Here is a 20,485-nt window from a genome sequence, read left to right on the forward strand (position 1 = left end):
TCCCAAATTTACCAACAAAATAAATCCCTCCACCTCCATGGGGTAGAATGAGCAAAGTCAGCAGGCAGAGGTCAGAAATTAGCTTCAGGAAAATGCTGCCTCAAGGAAAATTCTTCCTCAAGGAAACTAGGAAGGAAGAAAAGGTTTACCTTCTAACAGATGGTGTTGAAATTTGTATGTTTACTTACTGTTTCAGGATTCCAGGGTATCCCTAGGAACTAAATATATGTCGTTAAACTTTAAGAAGATTATGAGAAGTGTTTAGAAAGTGAAGGGCTATTACTTTTTATTAGTGTAGAACTGCTTTTGTTGAATTGAGTACATGGTGATGGTACTGGACATCCACAAACCTGGCATCTGCAAACCCACCTTCTCATTTTGTTCCCCTTAATACCCACATTTTATTTTACATGCTGAGAATATTTTATATTTTAATATAAAAAAGTACTCTTTCTGTGGATTGAACCTCTCTCAAATACGAGTTTTGTGATTTTATTTTCTTGCACAATGAAAAGAGTTCTTTCAATATTAGAAGCATACCATTTTACAGTTGATCCAATCTAACATCTCCTCCAGGGCAGCAAGATAATAACAAATGGCACTATAATGACAGATTCAGGTTTATCTTACTACACACACACACACACGCACACACAATCTATTTTTGCCACGCTTCAGAATCTGGGTAGCAGTTGAAGAAGAACCAACATATGAAGTCACATATCCACGGTACCTGAGTTTCTCTGAGTTTTCAAAGGAGCTATGATTCTAAGTTTCATTGCAAACCACACGATATTACAAAGGGCACTAAGTTAAGGAAGGAGTGACGAGGAGTCCTCACTAAAGAATAAGCTCCGTGGCACAGGGATCTTTGCCGTCTTACTGCAGCATCTTTAGAATCTAGAACATAAACTGGTTCATAACTGTAGCGTTATCTGGAAAAGCAGAGTCCTGGTGATAAATAACAACAATCACATCCAGTTCGTGAGCACATTCCATTGGCTGTGCCTTATGCTGTGTGGGTCTACATTGGTAACTTAATTTAATCCCCCCAGCATGAGTGTTATTATTATCCTCAGCTGCTTTTTTCTTGAGAAAACTGAGGCACAGAGGAGTGGAATGATTTGCTGTAGTTCATACAGTTAATAAATATAGAGCCAGAATTAGGACCATATAATTTCTGCCAGCCCATCTCCTCACAAACTGGAAAGACAATGTAGCAGTGACCCAGCTCCTTGTTTTGCTTCTGCCATCAACTAAATAATGCTGTGCAAATTACCAGTCCTCTGCATATCAGAGTCCTTTTCATTGAAATGCTGAGTTCATAGTCAATCAAGAAGAGCCTGTCCATATATGAATAATCCATGCACAATCTTTAGACTAAGATACATCAGTATCTTCTGATATTTTATTACATATTCAAAGAAAGCTTGAATTGATCTTAATTTCCACAAAGTATTTTATGTTTTTGATGACATATCCCTTCTTTATTTGCTTTGTGTTGAAATTACTTTGGTATATTGTCTAAGGTTCAGCTAGGGAATGATTTCTTGGTTATTTCAGATAAAGATCATTAAAAATAATGTGTGCCTAGATTGGGAGAAATGTGACTAGTCTCAGGCAAAAATAGAAATTAGATAATAGGTACATGAACTTGAATAGCTCTTCATCCCTATCCTTTAATGCGACATGTGCAATTTAGGCATTGGTTTTTTTTTTTCTTTTAACTTTTAGTCAGTTCCCTTAGCCCTTATGGAACTATTTTAAAAATAAAATAAACCTGACTTTGTGAACACTGGATTGTAGATTAACCCACATTGTAACAAACAAGGAAGGGGTAAGATTTCGAAGGCAAAGTTGTCTTCACTTGAATCTCGTCTCTGCTACTTTCTACCTATGCAGCCTTAGGGCACTTGATTTCAGAGCCTCAAGTTCACCATTTCTGTAATAAGAACAATATACCTATCAGATACCTCCATGAGAAGAATGAAAACTACCCTTGTTAGGAAACAAATCAAGCATAAATGAAAAGGTATGTCTTAAGCCCATCTTGGTGAAGCTGAACACCTTGTATGATGATGATTAGATTGTATTCTAGTATCAGGTTTATATTGTCTGGATATTAGACAATTTGTTCCTGGTCCGTGTCCGTGTTTCACGGTCATAACAATTCTGTTATCAGCTAATTTTATTTAACAGGATATTTATATAACACTATGTGCTGAACACCATTTTAAGTTCTTTGTAAATGTTAACTTATTTAATCATCATACTACTCTTTATTCTAATATCTGCACATCCTTAGAACATCACAGACATCTCGTGCTCTCCTTATAAAACCCTCCACTGTATCATCATTTCTACTTAAAGACTGAGTAAATCAAACGCATATACCTACGATGAAACAGCATCAAGTCTACTAACCAGGTCTGCAAAACTTAGATGAAGTGCTGTTTCAACTCTGCACTAAAGAAACCCAAGCTGAGCCTTCTCTTTTCAAGCCCCTGCCTTCTTTTGGTGCTACTTAAAATTTTTTCTTACTGGCTTTCCATCTGTTATTTTTAGCTTGCAAAAACACTTTACTGTTCTTTGTAATGTCAGTCACCACAGCCCACAAGGTATAATTTTTGGGACAAGAGATTTTACCTACATCTCTACATGTGTATTTTATATATTTCTTTTTTTGTGATGAACTTACCATGGTAGGTACTATTTTTTTTTTTTTTTTTTTTTTTTGCATAGGCGAAGTGTTCTAAGATGCTAGAAACAGGAGATGATGTTTGAATTCGAAGGTACACACTATCCTTTGGCAGAGGCAAAGGAAGTTGAAATTAATTGCTGAAGCTATGAAATGTTAAATCATTCAAGGGATATTAAATAATGTGGAAAACAACAATACTGTGAGGGGTTCTACGTATGTGGAATAGTGTTCAACTTTCTGAACACATCATGTGGCTTTTGAAGTTACACTCATATTAATTTTGAGTGAGCATGGCAAAATATAACCATGACATTTTTCTAGGGTGACTTTTTCAAACTACAATTAAAATTTAAAACATTTGCTCACATATCTTTCTTGTGAATAAAATAAACTCAGGGTTAACAGTTGCAATATCTTCATTAATGAGAAATTTTGCACGTTTAGTACTCTAAATTCTTGGTTATCCAGCAAGGTTTGATATTAAATTAACTGGATGGAAGAGTTGCAGAATTGTTAGAATGAGAGTTTTACTATCAGAACAACCTGTAAAATGTAGATTAATTCATTTAACAAATCAGTTTTGAGCATCTGCTATGTAAATACATACTGAGGCTACAATACAGTCGTGAGTAAAAACAATTATGCTACTTATTCTTATGGATCTTACAGTTCAGTTGATAAAGCAGGGGATGGTAATAAATTATATGTAAATTTACAATTGTATTTACTATTGCAATGGAGAGGTTCATGGAGCTATTTTATGCTATGCAAGTATGTACTAAGGGGAACTAACCTGGTCTGGGAAGGCTGACAGGATAGCACTGGGAAGGAGTAAGAATAGCTTTGCAGTGCTTATCAAGAAAACTTAAAAATCCATACCCTTGAGACCAGCATTTCCACATTGAGGCATTTTTCATAAAGGAATAATTCAGGTTGTGCTAAGCATTTTAGCTATTAAGACAAGGCATTGTTTTCATTACCAAAATATTGGAAACAGCTTATATATTCAAATGTAAATGATTAGTTACATTTATTTTATAAATATTAAACTGTATCGACTATCAGAAATCTTTTTTAAAGAACATAAAAGTTTTTATTGTCATAAGAGATGTTTAGTGGAAAAGATTAGGTTACAAAATAGTGAACATTAAAAAGGCCTTTACCTTCATCCTGACCCTACCCTTCCTAGTTACTCAATTTATTCTATTTGATTTCAAATGTATAAATGAGAATAAGAGTTATAGTGGTTACTACTAGCTGCCATTTAGCGCATGCCAGCCCTGTGCTAAACATTTTACATCTGTTATTTCAGTTGATTTCATATAAACCAGTGAAATAGGTATTATTACATTTATTTCTTTTTCTGTATGGAATTTTTAAATGTATCAATACAGATGTGTATTCCCTATGCAACAAAGAAAGAATTGCTTCAATGCTCCTGCTGTTTACCATGAATTTATTTATTGCATTTTATCTAAGATAAATACTTTGTTCTCTTGCAACAGCTTTCTGTGAAGAGGGCTGCAGATACGGTGGAACGTGTGTGGCTCCTAACAAATGTGTCTGTCCATCTGGATTCACAGGAAGCCACTGCGAGAAAGGTAATCTAGCTTGTTTTATGGGGGATAGGGAGAAAGATTGGTAGAAAGATTGATTCAGAAAGAATAACAGCTCTTTCTTCAGAAATAATACTGTGGGTTGACTTGATACATTGTGTTGTGACGGTGGATGTGGCTCTCCCAAAGAGGGTACCTTGCTTAAAAGCCTCCCTCTCTCTGAAAATAGAGCTTCATTCGCCTTCCCTCCAACGATTTAATTTTAGCAAGGTCAAGTCTTTTCTCTGCTATAGCTCAGTGTGCATTTTTAGTGCTCATTAGAGATAAAGCCTGATGAACTGACCTGCCTCACTTATCATCTATTGGGTAGCATCACACACAGTTATTAGAATTATAACAATCTGCTGTGTCAACGGAATCTAAATTAGCAGCACATGCTCCTTGCGTAAAACCACATTAAATAATTCCAGCAGCAGGTTTATTGGTGTGCTTGCGATTTTATTCTAATATTGGTTTATTAGGAACATTATCATTCATAGACCTGATAATATAAGCCAATTAGTGTAAGTAAGATTACATTATGTGCAACTTTCTATTTGCAATAAATGTTGTGTTTACATTTGGCACTATTTGGTGAAATCCAACTCTTATTGATTGGAGAAGCCCTCCTATTTGTGTATAAGTGAAATTTGATGTTCAATGCCAATGTATGTGTCAGTGCAAACAAGGGGTTTATGACACGTAAAAGTGAATATTTCAGTTTGTTTTTCCATGTGTTTTGTTAGGGTAAAATCACTGCATTGTGTTTTTTTTTCTGGCTCTGGAATGTCACACTTACTGCTTTTCATATCATAGCATAGAAAAATGGAAATAGGATGTTGCATTTATTATCCTTATTATTACATGACGGGGGAGGTGTCTTCATCTGGCGCCAGAGATATAAGCAAAGTTCTTGTTTCCTTTCCTTCATGTTTAGAAGCTTCTGAATTTAGATAACATTTTTTTATGTGCCCATTTATTATTTCTCACCCTGACCAACCTATTACATTGCACTGCCTGTATATTTATGAGGCAGTCTAATCCTTTTAAAAACATGTCAAAAGGTAACTAAAATTGTTCAGTAAGGAAGTCAGTGAACAATATTTGCACCACTGTTTCTATATTTTGTGACATTATCAACAAATAAAAATATAACAAATAATAACTGTTTTTTCTTAAAAAAAAATATGAAAGAACCATGTACTACCTTTGCGCAGCGCAAGAGAATTACCACATAGAGCTAAAGAATTCTTGCTAAAAGCAAAGAAACTTAAGGGTAGCTTAGGACACATGTCTTTACTGAACTACATTTAATTTTAAGTAGGTTTTTTAAAATGAAAAAAAAAAAAAAAAACCTAAAAGATTCTTACTGCTTCCTGTAGAACTGCTGTATTTCCCTAAACTGAATACACAGAATTAATGGGGAAAGAATGGTAATAATGATAATGTCAATAATCATGGATACTACTACTAATGATATGTCATTTATTATGCAATAATTGTTAGGATTTTTAAATGAATATTTTAAGATTAAACAAAGGAGTTAGATATTATTACTCTTATTTTATATGTAATCAAACTAAAATTTAGCTAGTGTAAGTAACTTATGCAATTATTAGAACTGAGAATAAAACACAGTTGTATCCCACAAAGCCTGTGTTATCAAACCTTGCATGGGTTTTTCAAGGATAGTACATGGATTTTTTATTAAAATATATATTCTTGGGCCACCTCTCCAAACTAGATGGAATATCAGGGGGTGGTTTCACGAATCTGCATTTTTCACCAAGCACCTCAGGATATTTAACCATAGCAACTACTGTAACATTCTTATTTTTTTACATTAGAAATAACTGGAGGGAAACATTACCTTAGACCAGGGCCTGTGATCAGTAGCAGACCAGGAGGAATTGATTATGGTGTCTCATGCCTTCTTGATTTGTCCTTTGTCCTTTTCTCTGCTGAGTAAGTGGGTGATTGCATCAGCGCTTACAGTCTGGTTTGTAATGTGAAGTCAGAAAAATATAAAGGAGAAAATCAAGACCAGGGAAAAAGCTAGACAGAGATAGGCAAGCATGGGTCCCTATGTAAATATTAAATTGACATAGAGAATTGCATATTCTTGAACTCTTGCACAGTCATCATAAAGGGAAAAAATACAATAAAATAAAACAAGATTTCTCTGCATTTAATGCTATACTTCATCTGTAGCAAAGTCATTCCACTTAATATTGACCAATACTCAAATTCTATCAGATTTTTCATGGAATGAATAGAGTACATAGTTTTCAGTCAGTTGTGTGCAAGGGATCTAAATAAATTATAGGCTAAACACTGAAAATCTGTGCCATTATCTTGTCTGAGTTATTTTGTCGCGTTGATCATTAGCAATAAACATTAAATAAGTCTATTTGCCTTCGAATAGTTGTGCTAGATGCCTTGAGACTCATAGTGCCAAAGGAAAAATGCAAATGAATTGTGAATGTCTTGTGGCATGATTACACTAAATCTTTCGTTTGATTTGTTTTAATTTTAAGACTAAGTAAATGGTCCCATTTGAGCTATATAGAATCCACTTATGTTTAGTCTGAAGCATGTTCTCTTATCCCCCTAGTTATTGGTTTTATTCATTGCTTGCAATATTCAGCCTTTCAAAATTCAAGTACACTTAGTAAAATCATTTAAATAATTTGTTAAAGAAAATTCCTATCTGATGTTAATAATCCCACTTGTGTTTGGTATGTAACACACAGATGAACAACTCCACATTTACTTTCCATTGATGACATTTCAGTAACCTTAAACTTTTCATAATCCCCCTTAAGCAAACATTTTGCCTTCTTTGGTTTCTAAACAACATATAATTCTAGTTCTTCTACCCTTCAACTTCCTTCTCTGTGTGCTTAGTTTGATTTGGTTTTACAATTAGCATGGAGATGTGTAAAGAGAAAGATGAGTGAAGAATCAGTAAGAGGAGTAGTTTTGCCACTCTTAGGATGGAAAAGGGCTGCTGGTAAATGCTCTCTTCTCAACCTGGCTAAGAACTAAAAGGACAGAATGCCACACGGATGTAATGTAGCCACCTACAAAACAGCATGAAACAACACAAAGTCCTCCTAGAGAATTTTCACATGTAAAATCAAAGAGCTACACTAAATCCAGAGATATGTTAACTGCCACAAAACAGCAGAAAATCACCCTCTAAGAAGTATGTGAGACTAAGTTTTCTATTTGGTACTTTTTTCTATTTTTTTTTTAGTGGCTTAAAACAACAAATGTTTATTATCTCATAGTTTCTATGGTTTGAAATTTGAGAGCAGCTTAGCTGAGTGGTTCTAGCTCAGGGACTTTTATGAGATTGCAGTCAAGATGTTGACTGGGCCAGTAATTGTCTGAAGGTTGGGGAGTCTGTTTCCAAGATGGCTCACTCATGTGGCGATTGGCAGGAGGCCTCAGTTTTTCATCTTGTGGGTCTCTCCGCAGGCTACATGAGAGGCCTTATAACATGGCCACTGGAATCCTCCACGTCAAGTGATGAGAAAGAGAGTGAAAGCAAGGAGGAAGCTGTAATGCTTTTTGTGACTCAATCAAATGCTGTTCACGTTGGCCATGTTCTGTTCCTTAGAGGAGACTCACTCTAGCCCACACTCAAGGAGAGAGGAATTAGGCACCACCTCTTAAAAAAACAATTGTCAAAGTATTTGTGGGCATATTTTAAAACCACCACACCGTGAACCCTGTTATTTATTCTCAAACCTTGGCTCTGATTTTAAACTCCTTGCTTTGGAACCTTTTCCATACCTCTCAAACTTCCCTTGAAATTTTCTGGTTTTAGTCTTTGACTCCCTACAGCTTGTACTCTTGATCATGGAACAGGATATATTGCTTACTTATCTGACGTTGAACAGCCACAAACTGGGATTCAGCTACCAGGCTGTGTGGAACTGACTGTGTGTGTGTGTGTGTGTGTGTGTGTGTTTGTGTGTATGGTCTTCTGTGTGTGCACATGCAGGTGTGGACTTGCACATCCAAACAGAGAAGAAGGAAGAAGGCAGGAGTTTATGGATGTGAATGTAGGTGGATCCTAATGTGTGTTCTTAATCCTTTTTTCAACTTTTATTTTAGATTCAGGAATTACGTGAACAGGTTTCTCACCTGAGTATACTGCATGATGCAATAAAATCCTAGATATAGGATGAGTAATCCTGTCACTTAGGTACTGAGAACAGTACTCAATAGTTAGTTTTTCAGCCCTTGCCCCCTCCTTTCCCACTCTAGTAGTTCCCAGTTTCTATCATTGCCATCTTTATGTCCATATTTACCTAATGCTTCGCTCCCACTTATTAGTGAGAAAATGAGGTACTTGATTTTCTGTTCCTGTTTTAATTAACTTAAAATAATGGCTTCCAATTTCATCCATGTTTCTGCAAAGGACATGATTTCATTCTTTTTATTACTGTTTAGTATTCCATGGTGTATATGTACCATATTTTCTTTATCCACTCCACTATTAAGCACTTAGATGGATTCTATATATTTGTGAATGTCTACTGTGAATAGTGCTGCAATGAACATGTGAGTGCATGTGTCTTTTTGGTAGAAAGATTTGTTTTATTTTGGGTATATATACAGTAATGGGATTGCTGGATCAAATCGTAGTTTTAAGTTCTTTGAGATATCTCCAAACTGCTTTACACAGTAGCTAAACTAATTTACATTCCCACCAACAATGTATAAGTGTTCCCTTTTCTCTGCAGCCTCACCAGCATCTGTTGTTTTTTGACTTTTTAATAATAGCCATTCTGACTCGTGTGAGATGGTATTTCACTGTGATTTTGACTTTTATTTCTCCAGTGATTAGTAATGTTGAGCATTATTTTATATATTTGTTGGCTGCTTGTATGTCTGTCATCTTTTGAGAAGTGTTTGTTCATGTCTCTTGTCAGTTTTTTAATGGAGTTATCTGTTTTTGCTTGTTGAATTGCTTATGTTGCTTATATATTCTGAATATTAGGGCTTTGTTGAAAGCATAGTTTGTGAAGATTTTCTCCCATTCTGTAGGTTGTCTGCTTACTCTGTTGATAGTTTATTTTGCTGTGCAGAAGCTCTTTAGTTGAATTAAGTCCTACTTGTCAATTTTTGTTTTTGTTGCAATTGCTTATGAAGAGTTAGGCATAAATTCTTTCCTAAGGCTGATGCCCATAGTGGTGTTTTCTAGATTTTTTATAGGATTCTACAATTTGAGGTCTTATATTTAATTCTTTAATCCATCTTGAGTTAATTTTTTGTATATGGTGAAAGGTAGGAGTCCAGTTTTATTCTTGTGCATATGGCTAGCCAGCTATCTCAGCACCATTTATTGAATAGGGAGTCTTTTTCCCACTGCTTATTTTTGTCAACTTTATTGAAGATCAGATGGCTGTGGGTGTGCAGCTTTACTTCTGGGTTCTCTGTTCTGTTCCATTGGTCTCTGTGTCTTTTTTTTACAAGTACCATGCTGTTTTGGTTATTGTAGCCATATAATATAGTTTGTTGTCAGGTAGTGTGTGATGCCTCTAGCTTTGCTCCTTATGCTTAGCATTTCTTTCCTATGCAGTCTTTTTGTTTTGGTTCCAAATGAATTTTAGAATAGTTTTTTCTGGTTCAGTGAAAACTTGCATCAGCAGTTTGATAGGAAAAACATTGAATTTTGTAGGTTGCTTTGGGCAGTATGGCCATTTTAATGATATTGATTCTTCCAATCCATGAGCATGGAATGTTTTTCCATTTGTTTGTGTCATCTATGATTTATTATAGCAGTGCTTTGTAGTTCTCCTTGTAGAAGTATTTCACCTCCTTGGTTAGATGTATTTCAAGGTATATTTTTGTGTGGCTATTGTAAATGGAATTGTGTTCTTGATTTGGCTGTCAGTTTGAAAGTTATTGGTGTGTAGAAATGATACTAATTTTTATACGTTCATTTTCTATCCTGAAACTTTACTGAAGTCATTTATCAGTTCCAGAAGCCTTTTGGTAGTCTTTAGGGCTTTCTAGATATAGGATTGTATTGTGCATGGAGAGAGACAGTTTGACTTCTTCTTTTCCTAATAGGCTGCCTTTTATTTCTTCCTCTTGCCATATTGCTCTGGTTAGCACCTCCAATACTATGTTGAATAGGAGTGGTGAGAGTGAATATCTTTGTCTTGTTCCAGTTCTCAAGGGGAATGCTTCCAGTTTTTGCCCATTCAGTATGATGTTGGCTGTGGATTTGTCATAGATGGCTCCTATTATTTTGAGGTGTGTTCCTACAATGGCTAGTCTGTTGAGAGTTTTCATCATGAAGAGATATTGGATTTTATCAAAAGCATTTTCTGCATCTATGGAGATAATCATATGGTTTTCATTTTTAATTCTGTTTATGTATTGAATAACATTTATTGATTTGTATTTGTTGAACCAACTTCACATCCCAGGAATGAAGCTTATCTCATCATGGTGAGTTAACTTTTTCATATCCTGTTGAATGCAGTTTGCTAGTATTTTATTGAGAATTTTTGCAGCTATGTTCATCAGGCACAATGGCCTTTAGTTTTCTTTTATCATTGTACCTTTGTCAGGTTTTGCTATTAGGGTGATGCTGTCTTTGTAGAATGAGTTACGGAAGAGTCCCTTTCTTTGATTTTTTTGGAATAGTTTTAGTAGAATTGGTCAGCTCTTTGTATGTCTGGTAGAATTTGACTGTGAATCCATCTGGTCCAGGGCATTTTTGCATGGTAGAATTTTATTATAAATTCAGTTTTGGAACTTGATATTGGTCTATTCAGCATTTCAATTTCTTTCTGATTCAGTATTGGGAGATAATGTGTTTCCAGGAATTCATCCATTTCCTCTAGATTTGCTAGTTTGTGTGTGTAGTGGTGTTCATAAATAGCCTGTGCGGATCTTTTGTATTTCTGTGGGATCTGGTTGTAATGTCATAGATCAGGATTTCTTAACCTAGAAGACACTATTGACATTTTAGTTCAGATAATTCTTTATTGTGGAGGGCTGTCTTATGCATTGTAGGATGTTTAGCATCATCCCTGGACTTTATTCATGAAATGTAATTAGTAGTACACCTCCAGCTGTGACCATCAAAAATGTTTTCATACCTATCACCTTAAACCTTTGTCATTTCTTTGTGGTGAGAGCATTCAAAATTAAATAAAGCTTTTTAAAAGTCTCTAGTAAAACTAAAGAAAAATTCTCCAGACATTGCCAAATATCCCCTGGGAGACAAAATTTCATCCCATTAAGAGCTCATGGTCTAGATGTAGCATTTTAAAAAGTCTTTTTAAAAATATGCATATATATGTATATATATATATTATATATAATCATGTCTCTGTTATTTGATAATAATATGAAAATTATAAGCTTTTTTTGACAAGAAAAACACTTAATAATCTCTTGAACATTTTTAGAAGTACTTAGGGTTTACTGTGATTAGAAAATGCTTAACCATTCAAGAACCAGAGACTGGATGATATCCATCATGTGCTATGAGAGGCACACCTTCTTACAGTCTTAGGAACCAGCTTGGTATGGAAACTCAGCCTACTCTATGTTCACCCTCTCTCAATGGTGGAATAAACATGATTCTCCAACTCCACCCAAGGAACATGTGACTCCAAACCTTGTGTTCTCCTAAAGGAAGATAGTATACTTATCCTCTTTCTTAGAAGAAAAATTTAAATGTATGTAATAATGAAAGAATTTCTCTTATGGTGTAAGACTTAGACACACACACTTGTACTTTTTTTTTTTTTTTTTTTTTTTGAGACAGAGTCTCACTCCATCGCCCTGGCTGGAGTGCAGTGATGCGATCTTGGCTCACAGCATCCTCCACCTCCTGGGTTCAAGCGATTCTTGTGCCTCAGCCTCCTGAGTAGCTGGGATTACAGATGTTCTCCACCACACCCAGCTAATTTTTGTATTTTTAGTAGAGATGGGGTTTTGCCATGTGGGTCAGGAGGGTCTCAAACTCCTGGCCTAATGAGATCCACCTGCCTCAGCCTCCCAAAGTGTGCCCGGCCAACACTTGTACATTTTAAGGAGAATTTGCACTGAAATGCTTTCTGTATTACAAAGCCACTCAATTAATCATTTTTTTTGGTAGGAAATTGGACTGGGCTGTAAATCAAGTTATTTATTTATAGTGGTACAGACAAGCCTGCCAATTATACTACATTTCCCCATTGTACATTATATGAATTATAGAGTGTATAAATACAATTGTGTAGCTATCAGGTATCTATAACCAGTGATTTGTGAATCAGACTGAGAACTGGACACAACTACCCAAGGTGTAGGCTAGAACACAGTCTAGTATAAAATAATTGGAAAAAATATGCTGATGCTATAAAAATAGCAGATCTTGACTTTTTCCTCCACATTTGTTCAGAAATAGGTTCATTTACTGTAACTATTATTAAATAAACTCTCATAAGCTTTGAACCTCTCACAGTATCCAAGTGTTTTTGAAATATAGTAAGTATCTGATCAAGAATATTTAGGGATATCAGTAAAAAGCAAACAACTTTGAACAGCTTTGTTCATTCACAATATAATTTTGAGTGATTTTCTCCTGTTTTGCTTATATGATTTTCCAATTTTCAAAATAATACATTTAAATTATGTTTGTAATAACAAATGATCTTTAAAAGCTTAAAATAAAGAGAACATAACAGTCAAAATTTTTCTTAGTTACTTGTGATTTTTTTAACCTTTTCTAAAGGAAAAATTTTGCAGAAAATTTATTCTACTATCTTTTCTGTGCCCCACGGACTTGCAGATACGTAGACAGAGAGTAATAGTTTGCCTGAAGTATACTGTCAATTTACCAGGTAAAAAGAATGATCAGAAACAAAGACTTCTGTGCTCTTTCATATTTTATATCTTGCCTGTATTTTGAGAGATCCCTATCAGCATCCATCTATTGGTAACTGCTTTACCCATCCCTGTTACTGGGGGAGATTTTAAGAATTTTTAAGAAGGTGAATACTTATTCCCTTCCCGTAACAGAGAATAAAATATTTATTCTATTTCCTCTCCAGTTATCACAGGACTGTGGCAAGGGCATCTGGGGGGAGAATGAATGCAAAAGTACATCTTTACATCCATAGCAGACAGGAGAATTATTTAACTTTTCTCAATTTGAGCTTTCTCAGGTTGTCTGGCACATGATTACTTGCTCAGTAAATGGCAACTTCTATCATCAACGTTGCTTCTTTTCTTGTGCCTGATGCTCAGAAAGGAGTAAGCAGGGCTTCTATGGCATCATTGAAAAAGAGAAATATGAGGATTTGAGGTTTCTCTGCATTGCCCATTTAGTTAAACCCACTAGTAAAAGGAGGGTTGCAAATGCTCTTTTAAAATTCTATTAAAGTCAGGTAAATGTGAATATGGTTTGAAGAATTTCCTGTCCTGGATGTTTCCAGAAATTAAGAATGGCAGAAGAGAGACATCAAACTAGAAGATGAGAGGAGCTTAAACTTGCTAAGACTGAGAGAATGTGATCATGTTTAGAGCAGCTGAGAAGTCTTGCCCTGTTCAGTAACCCCTTTCATCTCTTCAGTTCTACCCACTCAATGTTTTTCTTCTTTCTTGAATGACATCTCTGCTAAAGATCCAGCATACTTCCCTTGGATGAAAAATGGGGTTGACACACAGTTCTTAGAGTCACTTGAAGCTATTTCACCACCCTGTCCTTGATCCTGCAAGGATTTTCATCTTTCCAGGTTGCAGACATATGGAAAAATATCTCCAGCTGTTTTTACTCTCATTGTCCAGACAAACAGCACATTTTCAAGTCATTTCAATTAACTGGAAACATCAATGCCTTTTTTTCACAAACAAGAATTTGGACGAGAAAATAAAGATGCCGTCTAGTATACTGAAAAGAGTACTGTATTGATGATCAGAGGCCTGAGTTTTGATACTAAATCTGCCTCTGTGAAGTGAAATTTATATTAATCTACTATACATCTATTGTAAGCCCCAAACTTTTGCATTTATTATTTCCTGCGAGGGAGTTACTTTTATCCTTTTGGACATATATGAGGACATGTATAAGTGTCATTCAGCCAGTCAGTCAGTAGTCAAGTTGAGATTCTAACCCGTGTATTGCTGAATCCAAATTTCATACACTTTGCTTTATAATCTGCTACCTCGTGATCATTTTGTCTGTGCCCAAGGGCAATTAAACTTAACAGATTATACAGGAGGTAAAGTAAATTATGTTTTCCTGTCAGTAATGAGCCATAATCTCTTATTTGATCATTTGCATTGTTTTACATATTCCTTTCAACATTTTTGTGCCTAAGACAGGAAAAGAGTAAACAAAAAAGGGGTGAAGAGCACAATCTCTGAAGTCACACTACCTTAGTTTTAGTTAAGCTGCCACTATTTACCCAGCTCTGTAACACTGGATCAGATATACTTAACGTTTCTAAGTGTCGGTTTGCCACTAAAAAAAGAAAAGAGATGTTGATATTACTTACTTCATAATTTTATTGTGAGATTAAATGAGATATTGTACTTAAAATACCTGGTAGAAAGCCTGGAACACAGTGTCTAGAAATTGTAGCTAGTGATAACTTTAATTAACCAGGGGATAAAAATGAGACTCAGAAATAATAGGCTGCTTGCCCAAGGATACTCAGCAGGTAAACAGTAAAGCCATGTCTTATATTTATCTTTTGCTACTGAAGTCTCTCTCATTCTTCTATCAGTTCTTACAACCTCTCACTGTACAATTCAAGTGTAAAGTGATTTTATTTGTATCATCTTTCCAGCTCTATTCTCTCTGTTCCCACAAACATTTTATGTAACATCTTATCAAGCTAACAAAAGTTAATTTATGCAACAGAGTTCTGCTCTGGGGAAAGAGTGAGCTGATTCAGCACCTGGAATAGTGGCATGTTTAACTTGGATATGGTCCCTGGAAGGGATTTTTTTTTTTTTTTTTTTTTTTTGCTATTGTTTACTTCTCATCTCTTGGAGTTAAAATTGAAGATTTAACAGCAAGTTCTCACTGTATTATTGATAGCATGGGTGACTCTGTACATAGGAAGAGTTGAGATCTCATTCAAAAGGCTACCCACTTATCCTTCTACAAATATTTTCTTAGTTCTTCGTTGATTCCTCAAATTGAAGAAAGGCAAACATTCTAATTCTCAATTTGGCATCAGGAAACCTGGATTCTATTCTCAGATTCCACTACTCATCAGCTATGTGAATAGGGACAACCTCAGCTTTTCCATGTAAAATGGGAGTAATCATCCAAATATGTGGAAGGTGACTAATGGTTAATGCAGGCACAACTGATTTTTACAAGTGTTGCAAACATAGTTTAGTACCCAACTTTGGGACGTAGAAGTCCTTAACAACTATTACATTATTGTCTATCAAAACTCTGGCATGGGAAAAATCAGATTTTTATATCTTGTTACGTTACATTTGAATTCAGTAAACATTTGATAAATGAATAAATGAATAAGTATAGACAAAGACCCTCAATTTCACATGGTCCATTCTTTTGATTTCATAGATCTCAAGTTGTAATCACCTCAATTCAAACCTTATTGAAAAGACACCTAAGTTAAAGTACATTATATCAAGAATGGGGGAAGAAATGTCATTAACAAGAATAGAATAGAAATTTTGGTCTATTTCTAATAGCTTTGTCAGTCCACCTTTCCATAGGGCCCTTTGTAACTTTACCATTAATGAAGGGAGCTAGTCTTTTAAATAGATTGGCATTCTCTGTCAAATAAATAAAAGCTGTTAGAGATTACCTTGCCTATTTAGTAATGCAGAAAATAATTCTTGACTAAATGACAAGCAGATCCTGCTTCTCACCAAGCAAGCACACACTACTGAACTGTGAAAGTCAAGAGTTTGGTTCATATCCTCATTTTTAATCCTATATCCTGGGAAATACAAACACCACTGTAACTTTAAACACAAAGGATAAATAGGAAGAAAATCTAGCTTTCTGTGAAACTGTGAGCAACTGGAGCCCAGAAGTTACAAACTTTCCCTAGTAACTAGCCATAAGTCTTTGTATCCAAGAATATGCACTGCACTGTAAATCATGTGGGAAAAGGCTAATTGAAGCCAATAGCCTAACTCAGAAGGAATATAACTCTTATGATTTGCATCATTTGCTCCTGGTAGGACTCACTGAATGATCAGAAAAGGTAGTTCCTGAAAATATTCACTTAGATACAAAGTATGATGAATTGATTAATCAAACAGCAAGGTCTATGCATTTATTATGGTAGTGTCTGAAACGATAAGCAGTTTTCGGTTTTTTGGGCTAACGTGGTTTTAAAGCATTTTCCAGTTTAAGAGAGACCTTGAAGTTATCTTTGGGTGGCAGCAATTTTAGCTAAATAGGTTGAGTCCATGAAGGGAGATCCTGGAAGATTATTTTATTAAAGAATATCTTACTAAGAAAAACACTTCAGGACCTCCTCAGTGCTTAAAAGATAAAGTCCAACTTACATAGCATAATATCTAAAGACTTCCATAATTGGGCCTCTTCCTACCTCTCCAGCTTTATCTCCTACTTCTCCTTAAAGAAATCTTAAACTGCAGCCCATTCTAAACTACTTCAAGTCACTGAAATGCACCTTAATTTTTCAAACCTCTGAGCTTTTGTTTGGAATACTCTTTCTGACTATTACACACCTACAGATTTATATATGTATATATATATATATAAATATATATGTATATATATTTATACATAAGTATGATATTAATAAAAAGAATAGAAAAATTAGTTATTGAGTGTTTCCAGTAATCCAGAATAGTCCTGATTTTCCCCCCTCAAAATGCTTTTTTTTAAGCCTACAATACCCAATATTACTAACTAATCAGTACCAACCAGGCCCGACCCTTTGGCTTCTCAAGATCAGACAAGATCGGGCATGTTAAGGGTGGTATGGCCATAGACTCATATTGCTTCTTCTAAGTCTTCTTTCATTATATTTGATGGCAAACTATAATCTTTCACATTCTCTGGGCTGAGGTCTTGAAATCATCTGTGATTTCTTTATTTTGCACTGCACATTCAAATTCTTTGGCTTAACTTTTAAAATATATCTTAAATCCCAACTTCATATGATCTCCACTGCTATCACCCTTTTACATGACAACATCATCATCTCTAATCTAGATGATGGCATAAAACCTCTAACTCATCTTCCTTCCACTGTTATGCACCTATAGTCTCTTTTTAACATAGTAGCCAAGGGGACATTATTGAAACCTAAGTTATATCTTGTCATTCCTCTGCTTCACATTCTTTATAGCTCCCCATTTTCACTGCGTAAAAGTCAAAATTATTACAATGGCCTATAAGGCCCTAGTTACTCTGGGCCCACCTACCTATTAAATTTGTTTGTCCTCACCATTCAGTGTGCTCTCCCTCACTTTTTATCCCCTTTTTCTGGCCATAATTGTCTTCTTGATTTTCTTTTTTTTAAAAATTTATTTATTTATTATTATACTTTAAGTTTTAGGGTACATGTGCACAATGTGCAGGTTAGTTACATATGTATACATGTGCCATGCTGGTGCGCTGCACCCACTAACTCGTCATCTAGCATTAGGTATATCTCCCAGTGCTATCCCTCCTGCCTCCCCCCACCCCACAACAGTCCCCAGAGTGTGATGTTCCCCTTCCTGTGTCCATGTGTTTTCACTGTTCAATTCCCACCTATGAGTGAGAATATGCGGTGTTTGGTTTTTTGTTCTTGCGATAGTTTACTAAGAATGATGATTTCCAATTTCATCCATGTCCCTACAAAGGACATGAACTCATCATTTTTTATGGCTGCATAGTATTCCATGGTGTATATGTGCCACATTTTCTTAATCCAATCTATCATTGTTGGACATTTGGGTTGGTTCCAATGTCTTCTTCATTTTCATAAAACATGTCAGTTATGTTTTCCTTACTTTTTAAAAATTATTTTATTTTATTACAATTTTTTAATTTATTTACTTTCAACTAACTCACATCATATTTTCCTTACTGCTTTGTTTGCTTGGAATGTTCTTCCCTCAGATATTTTCACTGTCACCTCCCTCCTATGAAAAACGTTTCTGCACAAGCATTACCTCCTCAGACAGGCCCTGACCCCTATCTAAAATAATACATTTCCTCCTTCCCATTGCTGTGTTATTGTTCTTCAGAGCCTTTATCACTCTCTGACACAATAGTACTTTTCGTATGGCTTCACTGCCCAGCCAGAATATAAACTCCAGAAGGGCAGGGGTTCTGTCTTTGCCATTATATTTCCGGAGACCAGGGTAGTACCTAGCACATAGGAACTGTGTGAAACATTTACTGAAAAAGCAGACAATTTAACAAGAAGAAGCTCTTTTAGTTTCGTATTAGTCTCTAAAGCCACAATACTGTTATGATACGTCTTGGGAAGGATAAAAAAATATTGTCGTCAATCACATGCCTGCATTCCTGATATTTTTGGATCATATGTAGCCAGAGTTATCCTTGATGTCTCCTTCTCCCTCACTTTTCCATTCAATCAATCACTACAGTGCATCTTTTTTTTTCCCCTCCATCCTACCTCCTAGTATAAACCACTCATATTTGTTTTACGCTTGAAATGATTTCAGAACACAAGTCTTCAAGTCCCCAGTCTTACTCCTCCCTCACAAAAATGTTCTTCCAGCATTGCAGCCGGTATAATCCTTATAAAATATAAATATAATCAAATGTTTTCTCTGCTGAAAAAACTTAAATGGTTTCCAGTGCTTTCATTATAAACACCAACCTTCTTACAGTAGCATCAATGACTCGCTCTGAGTAGCTTTTCCATTTTAACTTTTAATCGATATTCCTCCTGCACTAAACATTGTCAGATTTTATCAAAGCAACAATCTGCCTCTGTCCATGGTATTGCTCTAGCTGGAACTCTTTGGATTTTCTTTCTCTAGTTTCCTTCTCCTTCCCATAATATCCAGTCCCCATCTTTTCCTATTTTCTCACATAGATTGTAAGCTTTTCTTCCAAGATACTTTTCAGACTCCTTGCTCAAGATTAGGTTCCCTCCGGTGCACTCCATATCAACTTGGTTTTTCCTTCATAAAATGTATTACATTTAATTGCATGTTTACTTGTTTTCTCTTCCGTTTCTTCTTACCACCCATCCCTGTATTACAACCAACATTTGTTTAACTTCCCTTTCTAATCACCCCCACCCCCGCCAAAAAAAACCCTTCAAAGTATTACTAAATCTATGTAGTAATTATTAACCCAGAGTGTCTCCAAACTGAAACACTGTTTTTCTTTTGTTCCTTTCCTGCTGGTGCCATTCTTCCCATTCCAAGGTGTTAATTATAGGAAACATAAATGAGGACATGTTGGATTTGCATATCATGTTCTGAATGACAGAAGCATTAACATCTTTTTTTAAAAAAAACCTTGATATTCATAAACTAGATGGTTCATTTCAGGAAGATAAGTGAGTCCCCACTTCCTTCCATAGACAAAGCTGCAGGCTTTCATAGAACATTCCTGATCAGATAAGCATGGCCAGATATAGTATTTTCCTGGTTCTTAAATTGCCCAGCAGTTTCTTTTGGAGCAGACCATCTGATTGGAATGGTTAAAGAACTGCAGACTGCACTATTAAGCACTTTTAAATTTACTGTCAGCAAATTATTATGGTACTCTGTTTCAGTAAAATGATGCTAACACTGAAGGGCAAGGCTAACATTTTTCCAGATGCTTGGTCTCCAGCTATGTGGAAATACTGCATTCACTTGTATGTTCTCCATAAATTCCATGCCTTCGCCTTTTGGAGATGTTTACATTTATTTTTGTACATATATTTTTCCCAGTGTCTTTCACAGTAGCAATACTTCCCTAGTCTCTGAAAATTAGAGTCAGAATGGTGAAGGAACCATTTAAACGACATAGCTCTTATTTAATGTTTAGGCTAGACCTTCATTTAAGCTAGACTTTGTGCTACAGGATTGATGTATGCCACTTAATCTTCATAATCCAGAAGGTGAGCATTGACCAACATCCTTCACCCCACATTGCTTGTCTAATTTCACCACATATTTTTACATCCCTTCCCCCGACCATGTTTTAAACATATCAGCAATACCTCAGGGCGTTTGCACCTAG

The 20,485-nt window shown here is 35.5% G+C and overlaps 1 protein-coding gene across 2 annotated transcripts in view; it reads left to right on the top strand.

Annotated features, from left to right (window-relative positions):
* Positions 1–20,485, top strand: part of NELL1 (neural EGFL like 1) — a 910,206-nt gene that overhangs the window by 695,416 nt on the left and 194,305 nt on the right. For both annotated transcript variants that reach the window (XM_016920567.4, XM_016920568.4), the window contains exon 15: positions 4,207–4,302. In XM_016920567.4, the coding sequence (XP_016776056.3) occupies positions 4,207–4,302 (96 nt within the window). The remainder of the gene's footprint in view (positions 1–4,206; positions 4,303–20,485) is intronic.

The sequence above is a fragment of the Pan troglodytes genome, chromosome 9 (assembly GCF_028858775.2).
Source record: "Pan troglodytes isolate AG18354 chromosome 9, NHGRI_mPanTro3-v2.0_pri, whole genome shotgun sequence".
Classification (NCBI taxonomy): Eukaryota; Metazoa; Chordata; class Mammalia; order Primates; family Hominidae; genus Pan; species Pan troglodytes.